This window comes from Acanthopagrus latus, chromosome 18 (genome assembly GCF_904848185.1).
Source record: "Acanthopagrus latus isolate v.2019 chromosome 18, fAcaLat1.1, whole genome shotgun sequence".
Classification (NCBI taxonomy): domain Eukaryota; kingdom Metazoa; phylum Chordata; class Actinopteri; order Spariformes; family Sparidae; genus Acanthopagrus; species Acanthopagrus latus.
Window position 1 is genome coordinate 14,379,242 of NC_051056.1, and position 19,020 is coordinate 14,398,261.

A 19,020-nucleotide genomic window follows, 5' to 3' on the forward strand; every position below is an offset into this window, starting at 1 on the left:
ATTCACATGCGCCGCTGTTGTGTAATAAAGATTTTTAACATTTCCCCCCTCAAAGAAAAGAGACGAAAATGCCATTATCTCTCATCTCGCAGCAAATTCTATTACACGTCAGCAGATAATGTCAGAAAAATGTAAATGGTGAGAGAGGCACCGCTGGTGATTCTACGCATTTACTCTCTTTATAGCCTCCTGGGACCGCTGCGATTGTCCCGTACTGTCAGGATAACTGAACCCAACTGTTACAAGACAGAAAGTGATTGTTTCTTTTATTCCTCATTGAATCAATATTTGAAGGAGAAACTGCATAATGACTCATTACTAATGTTTATCCTGCAAACATAAAGCCGCACGAGGAAGAACTTCCAAAAGTCACGCAGCCTTGAGAAGGAGAAAACAAACAAACAAAAAAAAAAGTGACAAGAAGAAAAAGGAAAAAACAAAAAAAGTCCCTCTAGATATGCTGCAAAATATTTATGATCACAGACAAATTGCTTTCTCTTTTTTTTTCCTGCTCCAGCACAGGAGAGTGATGTCAAAGAAATTCATTCTCATGTAGACTCGAAATCCATAAAAAGAATCCTCAGAGCTCGCCAGGGAAAACATGAACGCGTTGAGAAATGGGGTCCGCCTGAGTAGCAAGGCCAAAGCACGGGGCCTTTTTTTTTTCTTTTCTTTTTTTTAAGACTTGCAGGGAGCTGCCGAAAAAGTGAAAAAAAAAGGCAAAAAAAAAAAGCACATTATTTTAGCCAGAGAAACACAAATCTGACTAACCATTGGAACAGAGGCAGTGTGCGGTAACGGAGTGGGGCTGGAGGTAAATGGGTCCAATAAATTAAGATAGGGGACTTAGCCAGATGAAATGTCCGGTTGCTAAACTACAACCCCAAGGTAGGCTAATAGGAACAACCGTTTTACCGGGAACCCAGTCTGATAAAAGACAAAACATGCGGCGACGAAATGGAGCAATTAGGGAGCAGCCAAGCAGATCACATTTTATTCCACTTTATCTTTTCCTCCTTTTCTTTCCTCCCTACTTTGCTCGCCAGCCTGAGTAAACAGCGATCATGAGAAGATTTTCTCGACAGCTTTCTGTTTTGTTTTCACAGCCGCATTTTTATGAAGCCCTTCTGAACTGCCGCCGAAAAGCCTGACCCACTTTAATCTGTCCAAGGGCCCCCTGCGACTGGAGAGGAGGGGACTGTGGCAGTAATTCGGTGGGCTTGGCCGGGGCTAAACCCTGGAAGTTCATTATGCTCGCTGATTCAAAAGGAGCCTCATTCAGCAGAGGAGCATTAGCCCCGTCTTGCTAGCCCGCCTCCCCTGTAAAGCACACTGCATGCACACACACACACACACCAGCAAGAGGCAGGGGCTCGCCACACCATATTAATCTCACAGTGTGTTTGTGTGTGTGTGTGTGTCTATGTGTGCGTGTGGCCAACTGGCAGCAGGAGCCGACCAAGCCGGTTTGTTTTTGCAGCCCTGGATGGGCAAACTGTTTATTGACATTTTCTGTGGTTAACAGAAAAGTCGCAGGGTAGGATGTGCATCAATGTGTGTGCGTGTGTGTGTGTGTGTGTGCAGGACGGAAATGCCCATTCAGCATTTTAAAAAAAGGGATCATTGCAGGGCTCAGCTCCCACCCCTCGCTCTCTACCCTCCCTGTGCCCTTCTCACTCCCTCTGTCTCCCCGTCTCTGGATTTCACGCCTTGCATTTCCACTGCTTCTGTCCGTCTTGAAGAAAAAAAAAAAAGAAAAGAAGAAGAAAACTGAGAGAGAAAACGCAGTGCCGCCCTCCATTGTTTTCACACACCTTCCCCCTTTCCGAGCTAATTGCTATGCTCCCTGTGTTTTAAGGTGGTATATTCCCATCTGCTTCCCTATGTCCTCTGTCTCAGAATGTCACATGCTTCTCATTTGTCATTCTTCTCAGAGCTCGGAGGCTGAGCACAATGGAAGGAGAGCTCGAGGTGAAACTGAGATCCACACACACACAAACACACGCATGCCCGACGAGAGGGGCTTCCTTCCGCACGCAGGCTTTTATTATACACAGGCGTGCGCGTAAACACGTACAGGCGCAAATAAAAGAGATAAAGTTAAGGATGTTAAACTTACACATGCAGGCATACACAGACTAAAACACACACATACACACGCATACACACACACACCGCCTCTGCCTTGGCTAGTCATCTCTGTCTAATTAGGAGGCAATAATCCGCTAGAGAAGAGTCATCAAATTCAGCCAAAAACAAACAGTCTCCATGAGCAGAACAGCACGTGTGCATTTTTCACCCACACACTCATACAGATGCATATAAATGCACACACACACACCCAAACATACAGGCAAGTCATCACACTGTTACGCAAATGTCACCCTTACATAAGCACCATTAGGAAGAATAACATTAGCAGGGGAAGGGTAACGCGTCTTTGTTGTGCCTTTGTTTCTGTAGATTTGTTTCAACAAAGCCATTAAACATTCATTGCCTCGGCAGTGACTTGAGGTGGCATCCCTGGCAGCAGATAGCTGGCCACTTTAGAAAAAAGGCTGGGGCTAAAAATAGCTTAGCATTCCCCATGCATAATGAATGGCCAGAGACAGCGCTAACGCTAGCTCTTTCCAGGAGCGATCTGCTACGCTCCGTTTGGCCGTCTCAGCTCTCTCGGCGTTCCGGGGGAGCGTTCCCAGACAGGTGCTCCGAGCCAGACTGTATTCCCACATAAACATTCGCAGACCCAATTCCCAGCCAATCCTCGGCAACACCGTTCCGTTCCCATTCACCTGTCATGCTTCACTAGGAACACAAGTCATGTCTGTCCACCTGTTAGCTTAGGTAATGGTGGACTACTTTACAGCAGCACGCGCGCACGCAAACACAAACACACGCGCGTGCGAGCAGCATGCAGCTTCCTGAGGATTATCTCGCTGTGGTCAGTTTCTGCCTGGCTTGGTAAGGCTCATTTCCTGCCCAGCGTCCACTCGCTACAGGACCACACAAAACACACACACACACACACACACACACACACACACACACACACACACACTCTCACAGCACATGCATAAACAGTTGCCGGTTATAGGTGTTTTTTTTTTTTTTTCCTCGCAGCCGTTCCTGCGCCTTCCTACATGCCAGGGTGTGTTTATGCAGTGCCAGACTGCCACTCTAAACTCATTTAGGTCGATTTTAATGGACGCCCAAAGCCAAGGACTCTCTCTGCACCCATTAGATCAGCGGTCCTGGCTGGAAAACGTGGCAATTTGCAATTTCATCTCGATGTTGTTCTCCCTCCATCCAAATATCTCTCTTTTGCCCTCTGAGCTCCCATCAGCTTACCCCCCCCCCCCCCCATTCATTTGCACGCTCATTTTTCTCTTTGTCTCCGACTCTCCACGTCTCTTGGTCTCCATCTCCCTCTCAGTCGCCTTCTCCGTCTATTTTTACTGGTGCGCTTTGGACGTGTTGTTTCTTTTTCCCTTCTCTCTCTCTCTCTCTTTCTCCCTTTTGATTTTTTTTCCATGCAAGATGTCTCATTAAACAACTTCACAAAGTCAAAGTTTGGCTTTCTCCATCTCTGCTCCCATTTGCCTCTTTGCGCCTCTTTCTCCTTCTTTCTCGTCATGTTTTTTTTTTCTTTTTTCTTTCTTTCTCTCTTTGTCTCTCTCGCTGGCCGTCTCTGTGTGCTCATGCTCAGCGGAGACTGAAAGAAGCCCCAGAACAGAAAGTGTGGGTGTATGTGAACAAGAATGAGAGAAAGAGAGAGTGTGCCTGCGAGCCTCACTCTCCCTCTTTGCCAGTGTCTGCCATTAGGGTGTCAGTGGCAGAGTGAATTTATTTGCTGTGCGGTTACTGGGCTAATGATTGATGTTGCCCCAGCAAACAGTAAACCAATTAGAAGGCTGATGTAACGTCATTTTAAAAGCCTCCTAATCACGTTGCTCTTGAACCTGGGACCCAGGCCTTCCCTAATGAAGATTTATACTGGATCAAAGGAGAGCCTAACGCCATTAACAATAGATTGTATTCCACCAAAAATCACATTAGGACTTCTCTGCCCACCCCCTTCCCTCCCATCAGGCCTCTGCTAAATATATCTGCTGATTACAAGTGCAGATGCACAGTGGAATGGAGAAACAGGGGGGGGGAAAGCGGGAAACAGAGGCAGAGATGGGACAGAGAGGCATTGGCTTGGAGTCGCTAATTGTTGAGAATAAATGTGTATGCTGATGAGTGAACTCATCGCTGCAAATCTGTGCGTGTGTGTGTGTGCACGTGGGTGAGAGAAATAGTTGCTGAGGTGCTGATATAAGCACAGGGGGCCTGTAACAGCCAACAAGAGGGTGTCCAATGATGAAAGAGAAAGCTAAGAGCCCGGGAAACTAACTAGTGTGTCTCGGCTACACTGATCCTCCTGCCGGCACTTAAAATTCATCATCCCCTTACCTTTCGCTTTCCGGTGGATTATTAATGTCATATGGAAAATAAGTACAAACACACCTACTCACAGGCAACCGATCTGCGCTCTGCATAGTGTAGGGGTTGCTTTCACTTGCATCATTGTTTTCTGGCGATAGATGACAAAGGTGGGAGGGTTACATTTAAAAAAAAAAATATAATCCGTTAAGAGATTACCGATTGTCGGCTTGAAACAATTTGCTTTTTTGTTCTGTGAGCCACTGAAAAAGTTTAAAGAACAGAGGTTCTTCTTTCATGTTACTTCTTGACTGGGCTTCTGTCATGAAGGGATGAAATCTTCTGCATGGAAGTTCATGAATTTATGCAGCTCATCAACATATACTGGGTTTCCCCCAGTCCCACACACGTACACACTTCATGCTGCACACATCACGACTATCCGCTTCATATGTGTAGATTTTGCACATGTATATTTGCACTGCTGGTTATTGCACTGCTATTTATATTGGTATTTTCCTGTGCATTGGTATTGATATTGCACATTTCATGCTGCCTATTGCAAATGTTCTGTATATCTTAAATCATTTTATAATATTTTGGTACTTCAGATTTTTCTTTTCTTTTTTTTTTTTTTTTTTACTTTCAATCTCATACAGGTACATTTGTTTCTTTAAAAGTGTGTATTACAATAAAAGTTTTGACTTTGACATCATTACTGACTGCTGAAAATATATAGTAGATTTTAGATCCATTTGTGATTGACCACAATCAAAAAATTTGTGTCCCCTTTCATAAAACAACGTATTATATGCATAATTTACCACCACTTGGGAACTGTGACATGTGTACATTATCAAAGTACAAATCTGAGCTACTTGAGTCTTTTTTCTCTTCAAGCTACTCTACACTACATTTCCAGTGGTGTTTCATTTGACGATTTACTCCATTAAAGTTATATGAAAGCTTTAGTGACTCAACAAGTTTAAGTTTACATAAAAGACAAAAAAGGGGTTCATAAAATATGAGGCCTTGCTCAGATTAAACTGCTGTACCAAATAACATGTAAAAGTTAAAAAAAGAAAAGAAAACTAAAAACAGCTGACAAACAATTAATTGTCATGGTTCTTCTCTAATATGACGATTTGCATCATTATTTTGATTCATATTTTAACAATGATTTTTTAAGGAACAATCAATCGAATCAGTTCCTCAAGAAAAAAATCAGGAGACCACTTTTGGAAAATATATAGTAAATATATAATTAAATCAGCTACAACAGTAGAATACTGATGAGACATTAATGCATGAGAAATAACAATCTAATGATGTAATATATAAAAGCACAAGAGTCACAATAGACATTTTTCTGCATTACGTACTTACTATACTTTGAAAGCATTTTCACAACAGAACTTTCCTTTTTTCTTTTAGTATTTATATTGTGTTGCATTGGTACTTAAGGCAACATTATGTAGGAATTGGCATTTTGTTGTTTGATTTTGCACCGCCCAAAGTTTCAGTGCAACACCACGGTCGTCGACACGAACCGAGGACAGCCACAGTTCGTCAGACGTAATGCGGGGGCTAACTACACAAAAACACACTAAACAAAACTCATTACATTGTAACAATGTTTTGTGTTTAAAGCTGGTATGTTGAAGTAAACATGTATGTAATGCTGTGATCCTCCCCGTGCAGGGCAGAGTGGCTGAGACAAAGACAACATTCAGCCTATTACAAGACACCAAACCATCATCATGAATCCGAAGCTGTCTTTTTAAGACAGTGTTACGTAACGTTGCTTTAATTACAGGCTCTGAATACTTCATCTACCACTGTTGACCATGATCCATTCCACATCTATCTTAAATCTCTCGCTGTGTATCTTACGATCCCTCACACTGTAAGCAATAACGCTTAAGTCCCTCTGGTTTGATTCCCCCGCTCTGCAAACAAACGCAGACTTCGGCGGACAGCAAAAGAAGCAGAAAACAAATTGGCTAAAACAAGACGTGATATTAAATTAAAGCAAAGCATCGCTGGCATTTCACTAAGCAAATCAGATCAGGAAATGGATACATGATGATGGATGACACACGGATGCATAAATGAGATGGATGAAAGGGTAAAAAAAAAAAAAAAGGGTGGACAGAGCTAGTGGCAGAGCTCTCTTACCCGTGGAGGAGGGCTGGGCACGGAGCATGTACGAGTCGTCCGGGTGGGGCTCCAGGTGAGAGTGGGTGGAGTTTTTCTCCAGCAGGGGCACCTGGCATTCCCTGATCGGAGGAGACGGGCCGGGGGAGGGGTGGTGGGGGGCGGACGAGGAGGAGGGGAGGGAGGGAGGGAGCAGTGAGGAGGAAGAGGTCGGAGGGAGTGGGCGACCTGGAGGATGGAGGGAGAGAGAGAGGGGAGGGGGGAGAAGGAGGGAGGGGGGAGGCGTTAGACAAAACAGATGGCAATGACTGACAGTGATACGGGGGCCTGTCCTGAAGCAGGTTCACTGAGATGTTCGGATCACCCAGGGTTGATTTAACTTTAACTATCTCTTTCTAGAGATTTCTGCCTCAGTGGAAGAAAAAAAACAAAAAAAAAACAAAAACAAAAACTTTATCAGTTTTATTGAAACTATTTTCTATTAGATAAATTAGTTTCCGTGAAAAGTGTCGACAGCTTGTTAAGTGGAGCATCATGAGTAACTAGGACAGTTAAAAAAAAAAAAGAAACACTCTTTGTTATTTTATTTTTTTTTAATTGGAGTTTTGGGGACTAAAGAATAGATTTGGCAGAAAAAAAATCTCAGCCTGAAACAGCAAATCTGCACGGCAGGATGTTGACGGGAAAATATTATTTCTTTTTCTTGACGGGGCACTGTGTAGTTGCTAGAGGAGGAATTCAAGCTCTGAATTTTATTATGAGGTAAATACAAACTATACAAAAACCCCCATTTTTTTTCCATTACTGAATAAACAAGCTGTTCTCAGAGGAAATTAAGGTCCCCAGAACACGGTTAGAAGCTAAAAAAGGTGGCAGGGTCCGCCACATATAAACAATTAACAAGTAAAAACAGTCTGAAACTGTGTTGGACTTTAAGGTCAGTTTGTTGATTCAGTTTAATCAATCATGAAAACAAAGAGAGTTTGTATATTTAGTTGATTTAGACATCAGTTAATAAAGCTCTCTCTCTTCTGATTGTTCCCCAAAACTACATAGTGCTCCCTTAAATTGGGTGAACCAACCCTCAAAGGTCTGGATAATGGACTGGTGTAAAAAGTTGTCTAGTTCACTTGTAAGTGAACTTGCTTCTTGGAACACGCCCCCAGTCATAGCAATGCAAAGCAGCTCGGACACAAACACGGCGGCTTCGCAGAAACCGGAGACGTTCGATCTCCACGAATCCATATTTAAGTGACAAAGAGATCTGAATTCATTGCATGCACTGCTGACATTTCAGCAGAGCAAGTCAGGAAGTAATGGCTTTCTTCTAACTAATTTCACATGCAAATGTATTTAACATAACCGATTTAGCTCCATGCATATTTTTCATTCCTCCATAAAACCGCCAGGAACACATTACTGGCATTTGTCCCGCTACTGTATAAATTAAAGTCGAGCCTATGCTTTTAATGAAAAAAGACAATTAGAGAGATAAAAAGGGAATTCTGAAACACACCGTAACATGCGCACAAGTTGATATGAGTCATTAGGTGAAATGGACGTATTTATCTTACAGTTTCGCTAACATTAGCCACCATAAGCTAAACCCCCGAGCGCATTGAATTAAGCGCGGGTGCATTTCATCCCTTATGAATTCAACTTTTCATTCGAGAGAGCGAGAGCGTGCCGTTTGGCTTTTTTTTTTTTTTGTCTGGCTTTTAAATCAATTGGCGAGATAAGACTGTTCCCGAGGACCTACATCCATTGTGCGATTGTCCTCTACATGGGTAAGACAAAAGAAAGTTAACAGCCAAGTCTTTAAATAGTGAGAGCCATGGGACGCGTGGACACAATCAGGCTGTCCCATACACCAGAGAGGGAGAGAAGAGAAGGATGGAGAGATTTCACTCTACTCTCCAAAGGTTTGGAATCAAGGACAAAGACAAATCTAATAAATTCTATTTAGAGACGGCTCAAAATATAGAATAATTATGTCTGCCGTATTTGCAGCTCAATCAATCAACAATACGGTAAGAATGAGGCCACCCAGTCCAGCCAATCCACCGAAGGACTCAGAACTACTAATTAGATAGTCAACCAAAAAGGCACTCTGACACACTGATAATCACTTATTTTCTCCCGACTCCACATTTGAAATGATAGCCCCGGGTGGCGGCTTTACAAATAACCTCTTTTTTTATTTTGTTTTGTTTTGTTTTTCTCGGCGACGCCTTGTCCTTCACCTACCGAAGTTGAAATGTAAGGGCCGCGGAGGAACAAATAGGCAAGCTCGTCCCCTGCTTTTTACAACCTTTGCGCGTTCTTTCTCTCGCCGCTGAAAATTTTCTCCGGGCTACAAAGCGCGGCCTTTCATCGAGTCAACTTTCCTTTCATCGTGCCTCTCTTTTTTTCCCTTTCATACCGAACAGCGACCAACGGGGAAAGAGGAGAAGAAAGAGATAAAAAAGTCGTGAGGCCTTGAAGAAAAAGACATAGAGATGGCTGAACATTCATCTTGCTTTTGCTTTTTTTTCTCCCTTCCCCCCCCGTCCTTTTCTTACTGACAGCTCTTCAGAATACAGATGTGGCGTGATTGTAATTTGACAGCATTCACCTTCCCATCACGGAGTATTGATAGAAATCAAATTGTGTAAAGGCCATGATAGATGGGGGGGGCTTTTTTTTAAGGCGATGGTGCAATATTGCTTGCATCAGGGAAACAGCGCTCGGACGAGGGAGGGAGGCGGGGGGGAGAGGGGGAAGAATAATGTAGACATCGTTTAAGAAATAAAGTGGTTGGCCATAGTTGTTCGGTACCTTGCCCATCTATACTGCCTCAAAATGAATCGCATTAATCATGGTAAAATACACATGTGAGTTTAAGTGGCGCCCGGCTTTATAGAGATACATTTAATAGAAACGGCGGGAGAGTGATACCTCTGTCCTGTCGTCCATACGGCTCCAGCTCGGGGCTTTGCGTCATGGAAACCAGAGCTGGGATCGATCCACAGCCCCACGTTAACTACACCCCAGAGAGATGCCAGCCTTGTCTTCTGTTTAGGTATGTGTGTGTGTGTGCCTGTGTGTCTGTGTGTCTGTGTGTGTGTGTGTGTGTGTGTGTGTCCGGTCAATCTCATCAGCGCAAACAGAGAAAAATGGATAAACAATGGCAAAGCAAACACTGTGGCTGACAGGAGGGTAAAGGGAGAGGAGGGACAGCGAGAGACGGATGGAGAGGAGCGTGGGGGGGGTGTGGAGGCAACGAGGTCAAGGGGGTAACCAGGGAAATGGAGAGAGAAATGAATGGAGAGAGCAGAGGGCGGAGGATACGGGACAGTTGGGGAAGCTATGAGCTGACAAAACTTATTGCCAATAAAAAACGTGGAGGAAGGCAATAGAGGAGGGTAATTAGGACGGGAGGAGGCAATAAGAGGAGGATGGAGCGGTGAAAAATGGCAGACGGGAAAAAAAAAAAAACAAAGAGGGAAGAGGTAAAGAGGGAATATGGGCAGAGGAAAAAAAGAAAAGGCCATTGATCGAAATGAATCGATCACTCTCTCCAATTGATGGCGAGGATGGATCTGGCTATTTTGCATATTTCACCAGGCCTATAATGAGGCTATCAGTGACAACAGGTAATGAAAAATGTGCATCGGCGCGCGCTTGTGTGTGTGTGTGTGTGGCCGGCCACACACCTCCAAGAATGTTTCATTGCGTGTTTTTTATTGCGCGATGAACACAATTACGAGCGGGCGCGAGCCAACGTGAGGGTTATGCGAGGAGTGTGGTTATATTAATATTTTAAATCACTTTAATTACAAAAAAAAGGGAAAAAAAATTCTGCACTAGTTGGCCAAAAGCAATTAAGGGAACTTTAATCTCCTTAGCAATTATGCTGTGGGGCATCCTTAACTCACTCATTTCTGCCCGCTACATTTGTAGAAAGGTCAGTGGAAATTGCTTTGTGTTATTAGAACAAAGACTTAGCGATGAGCTCACGCGGCTCTCTTGACGATTTTCGTTTTTCGTTGCCATCCTTCAGCCGCCTCCCCGGCCATCTGTATACATCTCTGAATCCTCCTCTCTCCGTGGCCGTCTCTCGCTCTCTGAAGCCGCGGCTCTCTAACAAGTGTTGATTAGTGTGAGAAAAAAGTGTATCATGGGGGAAAGGAAAAAAAACAAAACAAAACAAAACTCGGCAACTTAAGACTGTGGCATCGTATTAAAGGCATTAGTCCGGTCCCTTGATGGTTTCATTACAATGTAAGAAGGACGCCATCATCATTAGTTTGTTATGTGAGCACCAGGCTTTGACTCGCTTGTGTGAGTCATATGAGTCTATGAAGCTTTGCCTGTTCAGTCGTCTCCATTCGAGCTCTCTATCTGTTCTTTCTCCATTTACTGGGCACTGGCATTATACATCCCACATTATTCTCCTTGTTGACTGTTATTCAGTGACTTTTTCCCCCCCCGTCTTCTCCTCGTCCTTGTCTCTATTTCCGTCCCCTCCCCTCCCTCTCCCTCCATCCCTCTCTCCTTCCTCCATCGCTCCGTCCATCCGTCCACCCATCTGGTTGAGGTGAGGAGTGGTAGGCCGAGGAGAGTGGAGTGGAGCGAGGGATGGAGCGACAGCTGGAGCCCAGTCAGACAAGGAGAGACAAATTACCCCTCTAACGAGAGCCATTCATCATCTCTTCATCTCTCCCTTCCTTCATCCCTCTCTTCCTCCACACCTCTACGTAAAAACGCACCTGGATGGCAACTCTGGGGAAAAAAAAAAAACAACAACAACAAAAAAAACAAACAGGGAACTCATCGATCCACCGCGCAACTTTTACACTCCGTGGTGTTCTCGTTTTTGCCGCCGCCCGGGCCGCTAAGTCAATCAGCGCGCTCTTCTGTCGAGATGACGGGAAATAACGAAAGAAGAGACGGGGGGAAACAACAAGATAAGGGGAGACGCGGAGTGATTGAATGAGCGGTGCGCGGGGAAGAGGGAGGAAAAGAAACTGACACACCCATGCTGGCACATGCAGAGACTCATTACCATGGCTGCTGTCAGCACAGATGTTGGACTGAGGGGGAGCTGTCAGTCAGTGTGCGTGTGTGTGCAAGTATGCACGCATATGTGTGTGTGTGATAGTGTCTGACAGTGATCTGAGGGCTATTTAGTGATGACAGCTGCTGACACAATGGGCCCTTTTCTCTATTTATCTATACAGTGCAGTCTGTCTCCTCCATCTCATCCCTCTTCCTGTTCCCCCCTCCCTCCCTCCCTCCCTTTTTCTTAAACCCTTGCCTCCCGCTTCCCTCTCATTCACTCCTTTCTTAAAAAAAAATCACATTTTCCTGTGGCAAGTTGCACACCTGTTGTTGTCCATAGCAACAAATGGATGTCGCAGCCCATCCAGCGACGCTTCTGAGTTCATCCGTTTGATACCTTGAATGTGCTCTGCTGCCGCCTCCCCCCTCGCTTCTTTCCTTTGGTAATCAGAAAATGAGTGATAAAACGAGTAAAGGGAGTACGGAGGGAGATGAGAGCGTGATTCGACAGACGTGTTTTTAATTAATAAAGTTGGGCTTTCACAGCCTAAAGAGATGATTGTATCACCGGCTCGGTCTTTGATGTGTAACAGAGTGTCTGGGCTCTTCTCTGGCCTCGAGCTCTCCTCTCCTCTCTCTCTTTCATCACGCCTGCATCACTCTATCACTCCAAAAAACTACGGGAGCCCTCTTCCCAAAACAGGCTGATCCTTACGCACACGAGCACAAACAGCCCCGCAGCCGAAGCCGCGGACGCCTTCCGGCTGGGGAAAAAAAAAAGGTGCTATCCACACTCGCGGCGTCACATTGTTCTGCCCTACATCGCAGCATTTTCTCAATTTCGGTTTTGAGATTCTTTCCAGGATCATAACTCAGAGCTCATCATTTTGGGCGCTTGAAGATTTTGGCTGAAAAATACCTGGATTTTTTTTAAAAGCGACAGATCTGTTGGACATGATTTTTTTTTTACCTTCCTTTTTTTTTCTAGTACACCCAAAAAGTGTTTTCTGGTGCAAGAAGACTCAGTGCTTGCCAACCTGTTCTGTCTGATGTTCTGATGAACTAAAATAGCCCTTAATCCTCTTTCAACATGTTTTTTTTGAATACTGTCAAATATATAAAAATGTGTGTATTTACTTTTTTTCATACAATTATTACTATTCATCCATTAATTTGAGCTATTTTTGAAAGTGAGGAATCAGCCACTTGTCCAGTTTGTACTCCAAACAAATGGGGGGAGGAATGACAGGTAACTACTGCTAACTGTACCTGTGGTTAGCCAGTTAGCTCAATTACTTGTGCATCAGCTCATTGTCAAGTTCTGCTGGAGTCTGATAATGACCCGTTCCTTTTACTTTAATCTTACTTATTGCACCTATACAGGATACTACAACTATTTATGCAATAGTAGTTCTCTCAACCATCTTCACATCCCTTTTACTTACTTTTCCAACCAGTCATTCATTAAACTACCCTAGTATGACGTGTTTTTTAACACAATGGATCAAATTGACACTGCTGGAGCTCCTAAGACTGTTTGGGCCTTTAAAATCAACAGATTTTAAGATAGAGAAGTTGGCTTTTAAATATTTTGTTTTGCAAAAAATGTAACAACTTGTAGAAATGTGCAAAACGGCTGGAGCACTGCATGTGATTTCTTACATTTTATTTGTAGTATATATGCATTTTGTATCACATTCATATGTTGTATGTGAATTTTATTCAGCTTGACAACAAGAGCTGACTCACAGAGTCCCTTCTTGGCTTAAATGAAAGTTTAATCAATCAATAATTTCCTGTGTACATGTTCAAACAAAAAGTCACAACTGTTATCTTTCCAAATCAGTTGAGGAACTTCAAAATCATTCTGTGCGGAAGTAATGTGCGAATCAGAGGTTCACAGTAACAGACGTTGTCATTCCTCTCGAAATGCAGCTCAACTGCGCTCCAGGTATTTGATTTTCACCACTACGTTCCACCGCACTATTCTTCAAATCAGATCTTAATATAACAAGCCTCGGATGATCGACTCATTAAACTTAGAAAATTACACCCAGCTTAACAGCATGCACAAAAAATAAAAAAAACAAACCCCTCTCTGAAATAGAGTTCTTTGAAACGAAAAAGAGAAATGAAATACACGAGCAGAGCGAGAAGGGGAGAGCGATGAGGAGATAAAGGCAGACAACCTTCGCTGTGTTCCATCTTTTCAACCGAGAATCAAACCCCACCTCTGCCGAGGACGGACGCCGATGACTGAGGCCACTCGGAGGCAGCAGGTGTGATGATGAGTCGCCTCTTTAAAGTGTCCTCTGACCTTCGTGTGGCGTAGAGAGCGCCGGAACAATGGAGCGCGTACATACTAATTTCAACAGGGCTTCGAAGGGAGACGCTGAATTGAACGGCCAGCACTGGTCTCATCCTCGTGACATCTAGAAAGATTCATGAGGATTGTGGCGCGTTGCACAAACGCGACTGGTACATATACACGGCGGCTGGAGCGTGTATGCTGCGACAGCAATTCTAATGCACCGTCCACTCCTGAGTGATTCCAATGTGGGGTTCAGGAGGTCGTCCCTCACTCCTCTCCCCGCTCAAGTGGCCGTTTTTTATTGTGAGAGGAGGACAGATGCACGCTGACACGGAGCAAAACACTCAACCTTTTGACCCAGACGCACAAACACAGCACAGCACCTATCTGCATCTGCTAATTGAAACATGCCTCCCTGTAGCTGGGAAGTGTAAGAGTGTGTGTGTGTGTGTGTGTGTGTGTGTGTGTGTGTGTGTGTGTGTGTCCGTGGCTATACATGGCATTAGGATGCCGCAGCAGACCCACGCTGTCCATTGTCAGAGATGTCCACTGCGTAACTTGGGGCAACCATGGTGCTTGCATTACCATATAAATTACATCCATGTTGCTGCCGCTGCTGTGGATTGATGGTATTGTTATGGATTCTACACATCGGACCCTCATTGAAAACAATCAAAATAAATAGCCTCCTCCACCCACATAAATGCAAACACACGCACGGGCACCCACACGCCGATGCTCGCACACACACACACACACACACACACACACACACACTACGCTCAACCCCAGGTGCAGAGAGAGAGAGAGAGAGACACCCATCCTCTCAGCCCTCCATCACCTCTGAGCGAATGTCCTGCAAAAGGGGGGAATTATCTGTTTATTTGTGTGTATGCGGTTAATGTGCAAAAATCCGTGACAACACAAGAACCTTTTTTTTTTTTGCAGCTGCTGCTGCGTTGAATAGAAATCTATTTGCAAATCAATTTGACGGCAGGAGGAAATATAAATCAGCACCACATAATAATAACATATAAGTGGTACGAAATATAATAATGGAGGACCATGCAAAATAAAGTCATCCTCCCTGCCACAGAATAGATGCCGGAGCTTGAGAAAGAAAAAAAGAAAAAAAAAAAAAAGCCACCCAATTATTTAAAAATTTGTTATTCAAATGATAAAATACAGTGACAGGAACTGTACAATGCCTAACATTATTTTAATACATTTAAGGGGCCAGGGGAAAAGCATTTTCCTAAGTGTTTCACATTGTAGGAGGCAGATTTTATTTTATGATAGAACTCTAGAGAAGGTTTAAGTGCAAAATACAGACAAGCTCTTCGATGACTGGAGATAGCACTTGGTCTTGGCGCTGACAAAAAATGGCAGAAAACCTGCTTGCAGCTTTTGGAAAGACCTTCTTTAGATTTATACTGTATCTGGAGGAGCAATATCTGTGCGGTTGTTATCTCGACCGGTGGAAGCTTCTCGACGCTGCGTTGCAGAAAATCAGCAGGGCCAAGTGCTGCGAGGAGCTTTTCCCTCCAATCTGCCACACTGCTGAAATCATTTGCCAAAAGTTTAGCGACATGAGAACAAATTGTGAACCGCAAATAACATGATGTAGACGTGAATTATGAGAGGGTTACGAAGAGAGGAGTTGGTACTTTCGCAAACAAACAGATTAAACTTTTTCACCTGCTTGTCAAGTTAAAAAGCAAGTAACTGTTAAATTCAAGTTTTGACTATTGCTGTAATTAATATTCATTAAAGATTAAGACAAGGAAGAACAACTGTTCTAATAAAGGCCAAGGTAATGATATGGAAAAAAAAAAGAAGCTTTGCCAAAAATAAAAAACTTAATTTGCTGTTAACAATGTCTTGATTAATTAGCACTTAAATTTAAAGTCACTGAAGCTTAAATTAAATCTTTACACCTATTCACGACACCCTAAATTTCCACTCTGATAGCTCCCGCCTGGTCACAGTCACGTCTCCTGCACACAATCACTTCACGGTGGATGGGAAATGCCTTCATTTTCACTTGCGCAGAGAACAAAGTGCCTTTTAAGATGAGGCTCATTTCATGAAAATTTTGGGAGACGAGGCAAAAGCAAAAGGGCATTACCGACAATCGCCCAACATATGAAAGGACGACAGCCGTCACGAAACCCAATGCATATGGAATTCCCCACAAAAAATAGCCACAGAAAAACAAATGGGCACACAGAAATACACATTTAACAACATACTGAAGATGCACACACATGCACAGGTGCCTGCACAAATACCTATTCAACGTAGCGGGGCCCCGCTGAACCGACTGGCAATTGCTGCTGTTGCTATGACAATCTAGTTCGTCTGAAAAGCCCAAAAAGAGGCGCAAACAGCTGAAAAACAAAGCGAAAAATAAAAACTAAAACAAAAGAAAAAAAGGATTTGGAGGAGAGAAAATAAGTGAGGGAGGAAGAGCCGTGGGAGAAAGAGCAGATCGTAAACGATCACGATTTGTTTGGTGCACGGATCTGTCAGTTTGCGACCTTGTGCAGTCGGAGATAGAGTGTTGTATTGTAATCTCATGAATAAACTCAATTTCAATGAAGTCTTTTTCTTGTGTGATGCTACATTATGTGAAGTGTGTGTGTGTGTGTGTATGTGAGTGAGCTTGTGAGGCTGACTCAGCAGTGTCTCCTCTGACGATTAGCAAACGTACATGCGTGCACGCGCACGCAAGTACGGCGAGTCCACTACGGAGGGATCAGTCCAAAGAGGGGCGATGTATTCGGAGCCAGTGGATAATGACTGTACTGTGGCCTGTTGCTGAGAGAAACCTCTTCCCTCTTTGATGTTTCTGCAGCTCCTATTTATAGTAACGGCACAAAAAAGGATGGAGAGCTGGGAAAAAAAAAAAAAGACACTAAGCCACATTATATTCCCTCTAACTGGCTTACTGTTGAGCAGCGCTCTCTCTCTCAAGGTGAACAGGCTGGATTCTCCTCACTCTCGGCCAAATTTCACTGAGCCTTTCGCGCCTCGGCTCTGACTCATTCTGTGCCGTAGAGATGCGCGTTATTCATCAAAGAGACACAGCAGCTTGAAGGCGCAGTTTGCCTGTCATCAGAGGTACAACTTGCGTGCCTCGTGCTTTCATGCATTTGAAGGAGGCTCACACGAATATTACAAATAATAGGAGGAGACACAATGACTGCGTTTGATTCTCCTGGGTTTCACAAAGGTTCTTTCAATATGCGCGGGCCACTGTCGCGTGGGTAAATCTCGCCATAAACAGAACTGGCCGTGGCGGGGAAAGAACAGCTAATCAGCCTGTGTTATAGAGGAGTTCGGTGACAGCAGACAAAGTGTGAGGGCACCGCAATCAAGTGTGAAGGCGGACTGCAGGGAGTTTGTTTACAGACAAAAAAAAAAGAAAAGTTACGTCAAGAAGAAAAAGAAAGAATGAAAACACACTGAAGATGAATGTTGAAGAAGTCTGATGATTGTTCTCTTTTGTCGGGGCACACACATCGTGGTGGCTTGTAACAATATTTCTTTCGAGCAAACTTTAAATGCAACTCCTCAAAAGTGGTTCAAGCACTTTAACAAACCTTTCAGTAAATAGGTCATCACAATTTGATCCAAACTGACACCCAATTTATTTTCCCAGTTGGAGTTTAATTGTCGGGCATGGCTAATGGAATTGACATTTTGGATATTGAAAACTTGTACTTTTTCGGATCTCGCACAAATCCTGCTGCTGAACCTGCACCTTTTCGAGCTCCTCATCGCTCGCAGGAAGAAGCATAGGAGGCGGTCCTAATCACTGATTGCATTATTAGCTGCCGCCTCGGTAAATCAGCTGCTAATTACTTGCAGATTGCGATGCTCGAACAGAACGAGGGGTGCAGCGCAAAGTTGCGCCGCGCTTTCACGGATGTAAGGTAAATCTGTCCAACTCTTTTTCTCTCCCCTCTCTCTCAGCCCACCTCCTTCTCTCCCTCCCTCCCGCCTCCCTGTGAAGGTGTGTTTGTGATTGTGCAAAGAGGAGAGTGCTGAGAAGTGATTGGAGATTAGCAGGAACGTCTGGGTTCTTTGAAGTGGCTGCTGCATTCGTCACGGACGGCTGAGTGGATGTGTGTGAGTATGTGTGCCATGCGGAGAGGTTGAGTCACAAAGCATCTATCTATCTATCTATCTATCTATCTATCTATCTATCTATCTATCTATCTGTCTATCTGTCTGTCTGTCAGAGGTGTGGAAATATCTCGATTTTAATTTGTGGACGTGGAAAAGCATAATCCAGAGTTTGCAGCCTGTGTTGACTGCTGATTCATAGGCCTCGGCTGAACAATGGATGCTGTGAAGATATGGCAGAACCTCACTGTCTTGCACTGAATTCTGGGTGAACATTACGCTAAGAAGTTACTGCGGAGGGAGGCTGAAACACACACATAAAAAACATCACCCAGTATTTGGAAAGCAGACATCTGGGCACATTTCACAAATGGAGGAGGCCGTCCAAACTCCGTGAGAGGTGTGTGCAGCAGTGTCATGTTTCTGAAATTTGCCACATTCGGGATCCACATTCTGTGAGATACAGCAGTTTCTATTGTAGTCTTACTTTGAAAGGACTCGCTTAATTAAAAGGAAATCTAGCTGATGAAAAAGCATCCATCCATCCATCCTTGCTGCAAATAAAATGCAATCGTCACAGCTTTACAATTAGCACAGCTTGCATCAGCTGACATCAGCTGACTCAGAGGAATATGGAAGTCCCCATGCTGATGGACTTCACATGCAGTTGCGCGTCTAGGTGTGTGTATTTCCAAGCGCTTGTTTGTGTGCCCGGTCGGCACAAACACTCTCTTGCAAACGTGATGCAACTCTCCAAGGCACAACCTGCAAACCCATTCAGCTCATAAACAGTCGTGCCCAGCCAAGCAGAGGCAAAAAAAAAAAACTTTAGTAGGCACCGGAGGAGACACACAGCCCAGTCAAATGTTCAACATCAGGCTATTAGTCTCACCCCCTCGCTATGAAGTACAGACCTCGGAGACAAATAATAAATGCTAATCTTTGTAGGACGA

The 19,020-nt window shown here is 44.0% G+C and overlaps 1 protein-coding gene across 3 annotated transcripts in view; it reads right to left on the reverse strand.

Annotated features, from left to right (window-relative positions):
- Positions 1–19,020, reverse strand: part of tenm2 (teneurin transmembrane protein 2) — a 253,418-nt gene that overhangs the window by 62,013 nt on the left and 172,385 nt on the right. The window contains exon 1 of one of the 3 annotated variants that reach the window (XM_037077580.1): positions 6,604–6,788. The exons of the other annotated variants lie outside the window; for them this stretch is intronic. Coding sequence (XP_036933475.1) covers positions 6,604–6,631 — 28 coding nt within the window. The 5' untranslated portion in view covers positions 6,632–6,788. Of the gene's footprint in view, positions 1–6,603; positions 6,789–19,020 lie in introns of those variants that run through there. 3 annotated transcript variants of the gene reach the window in all.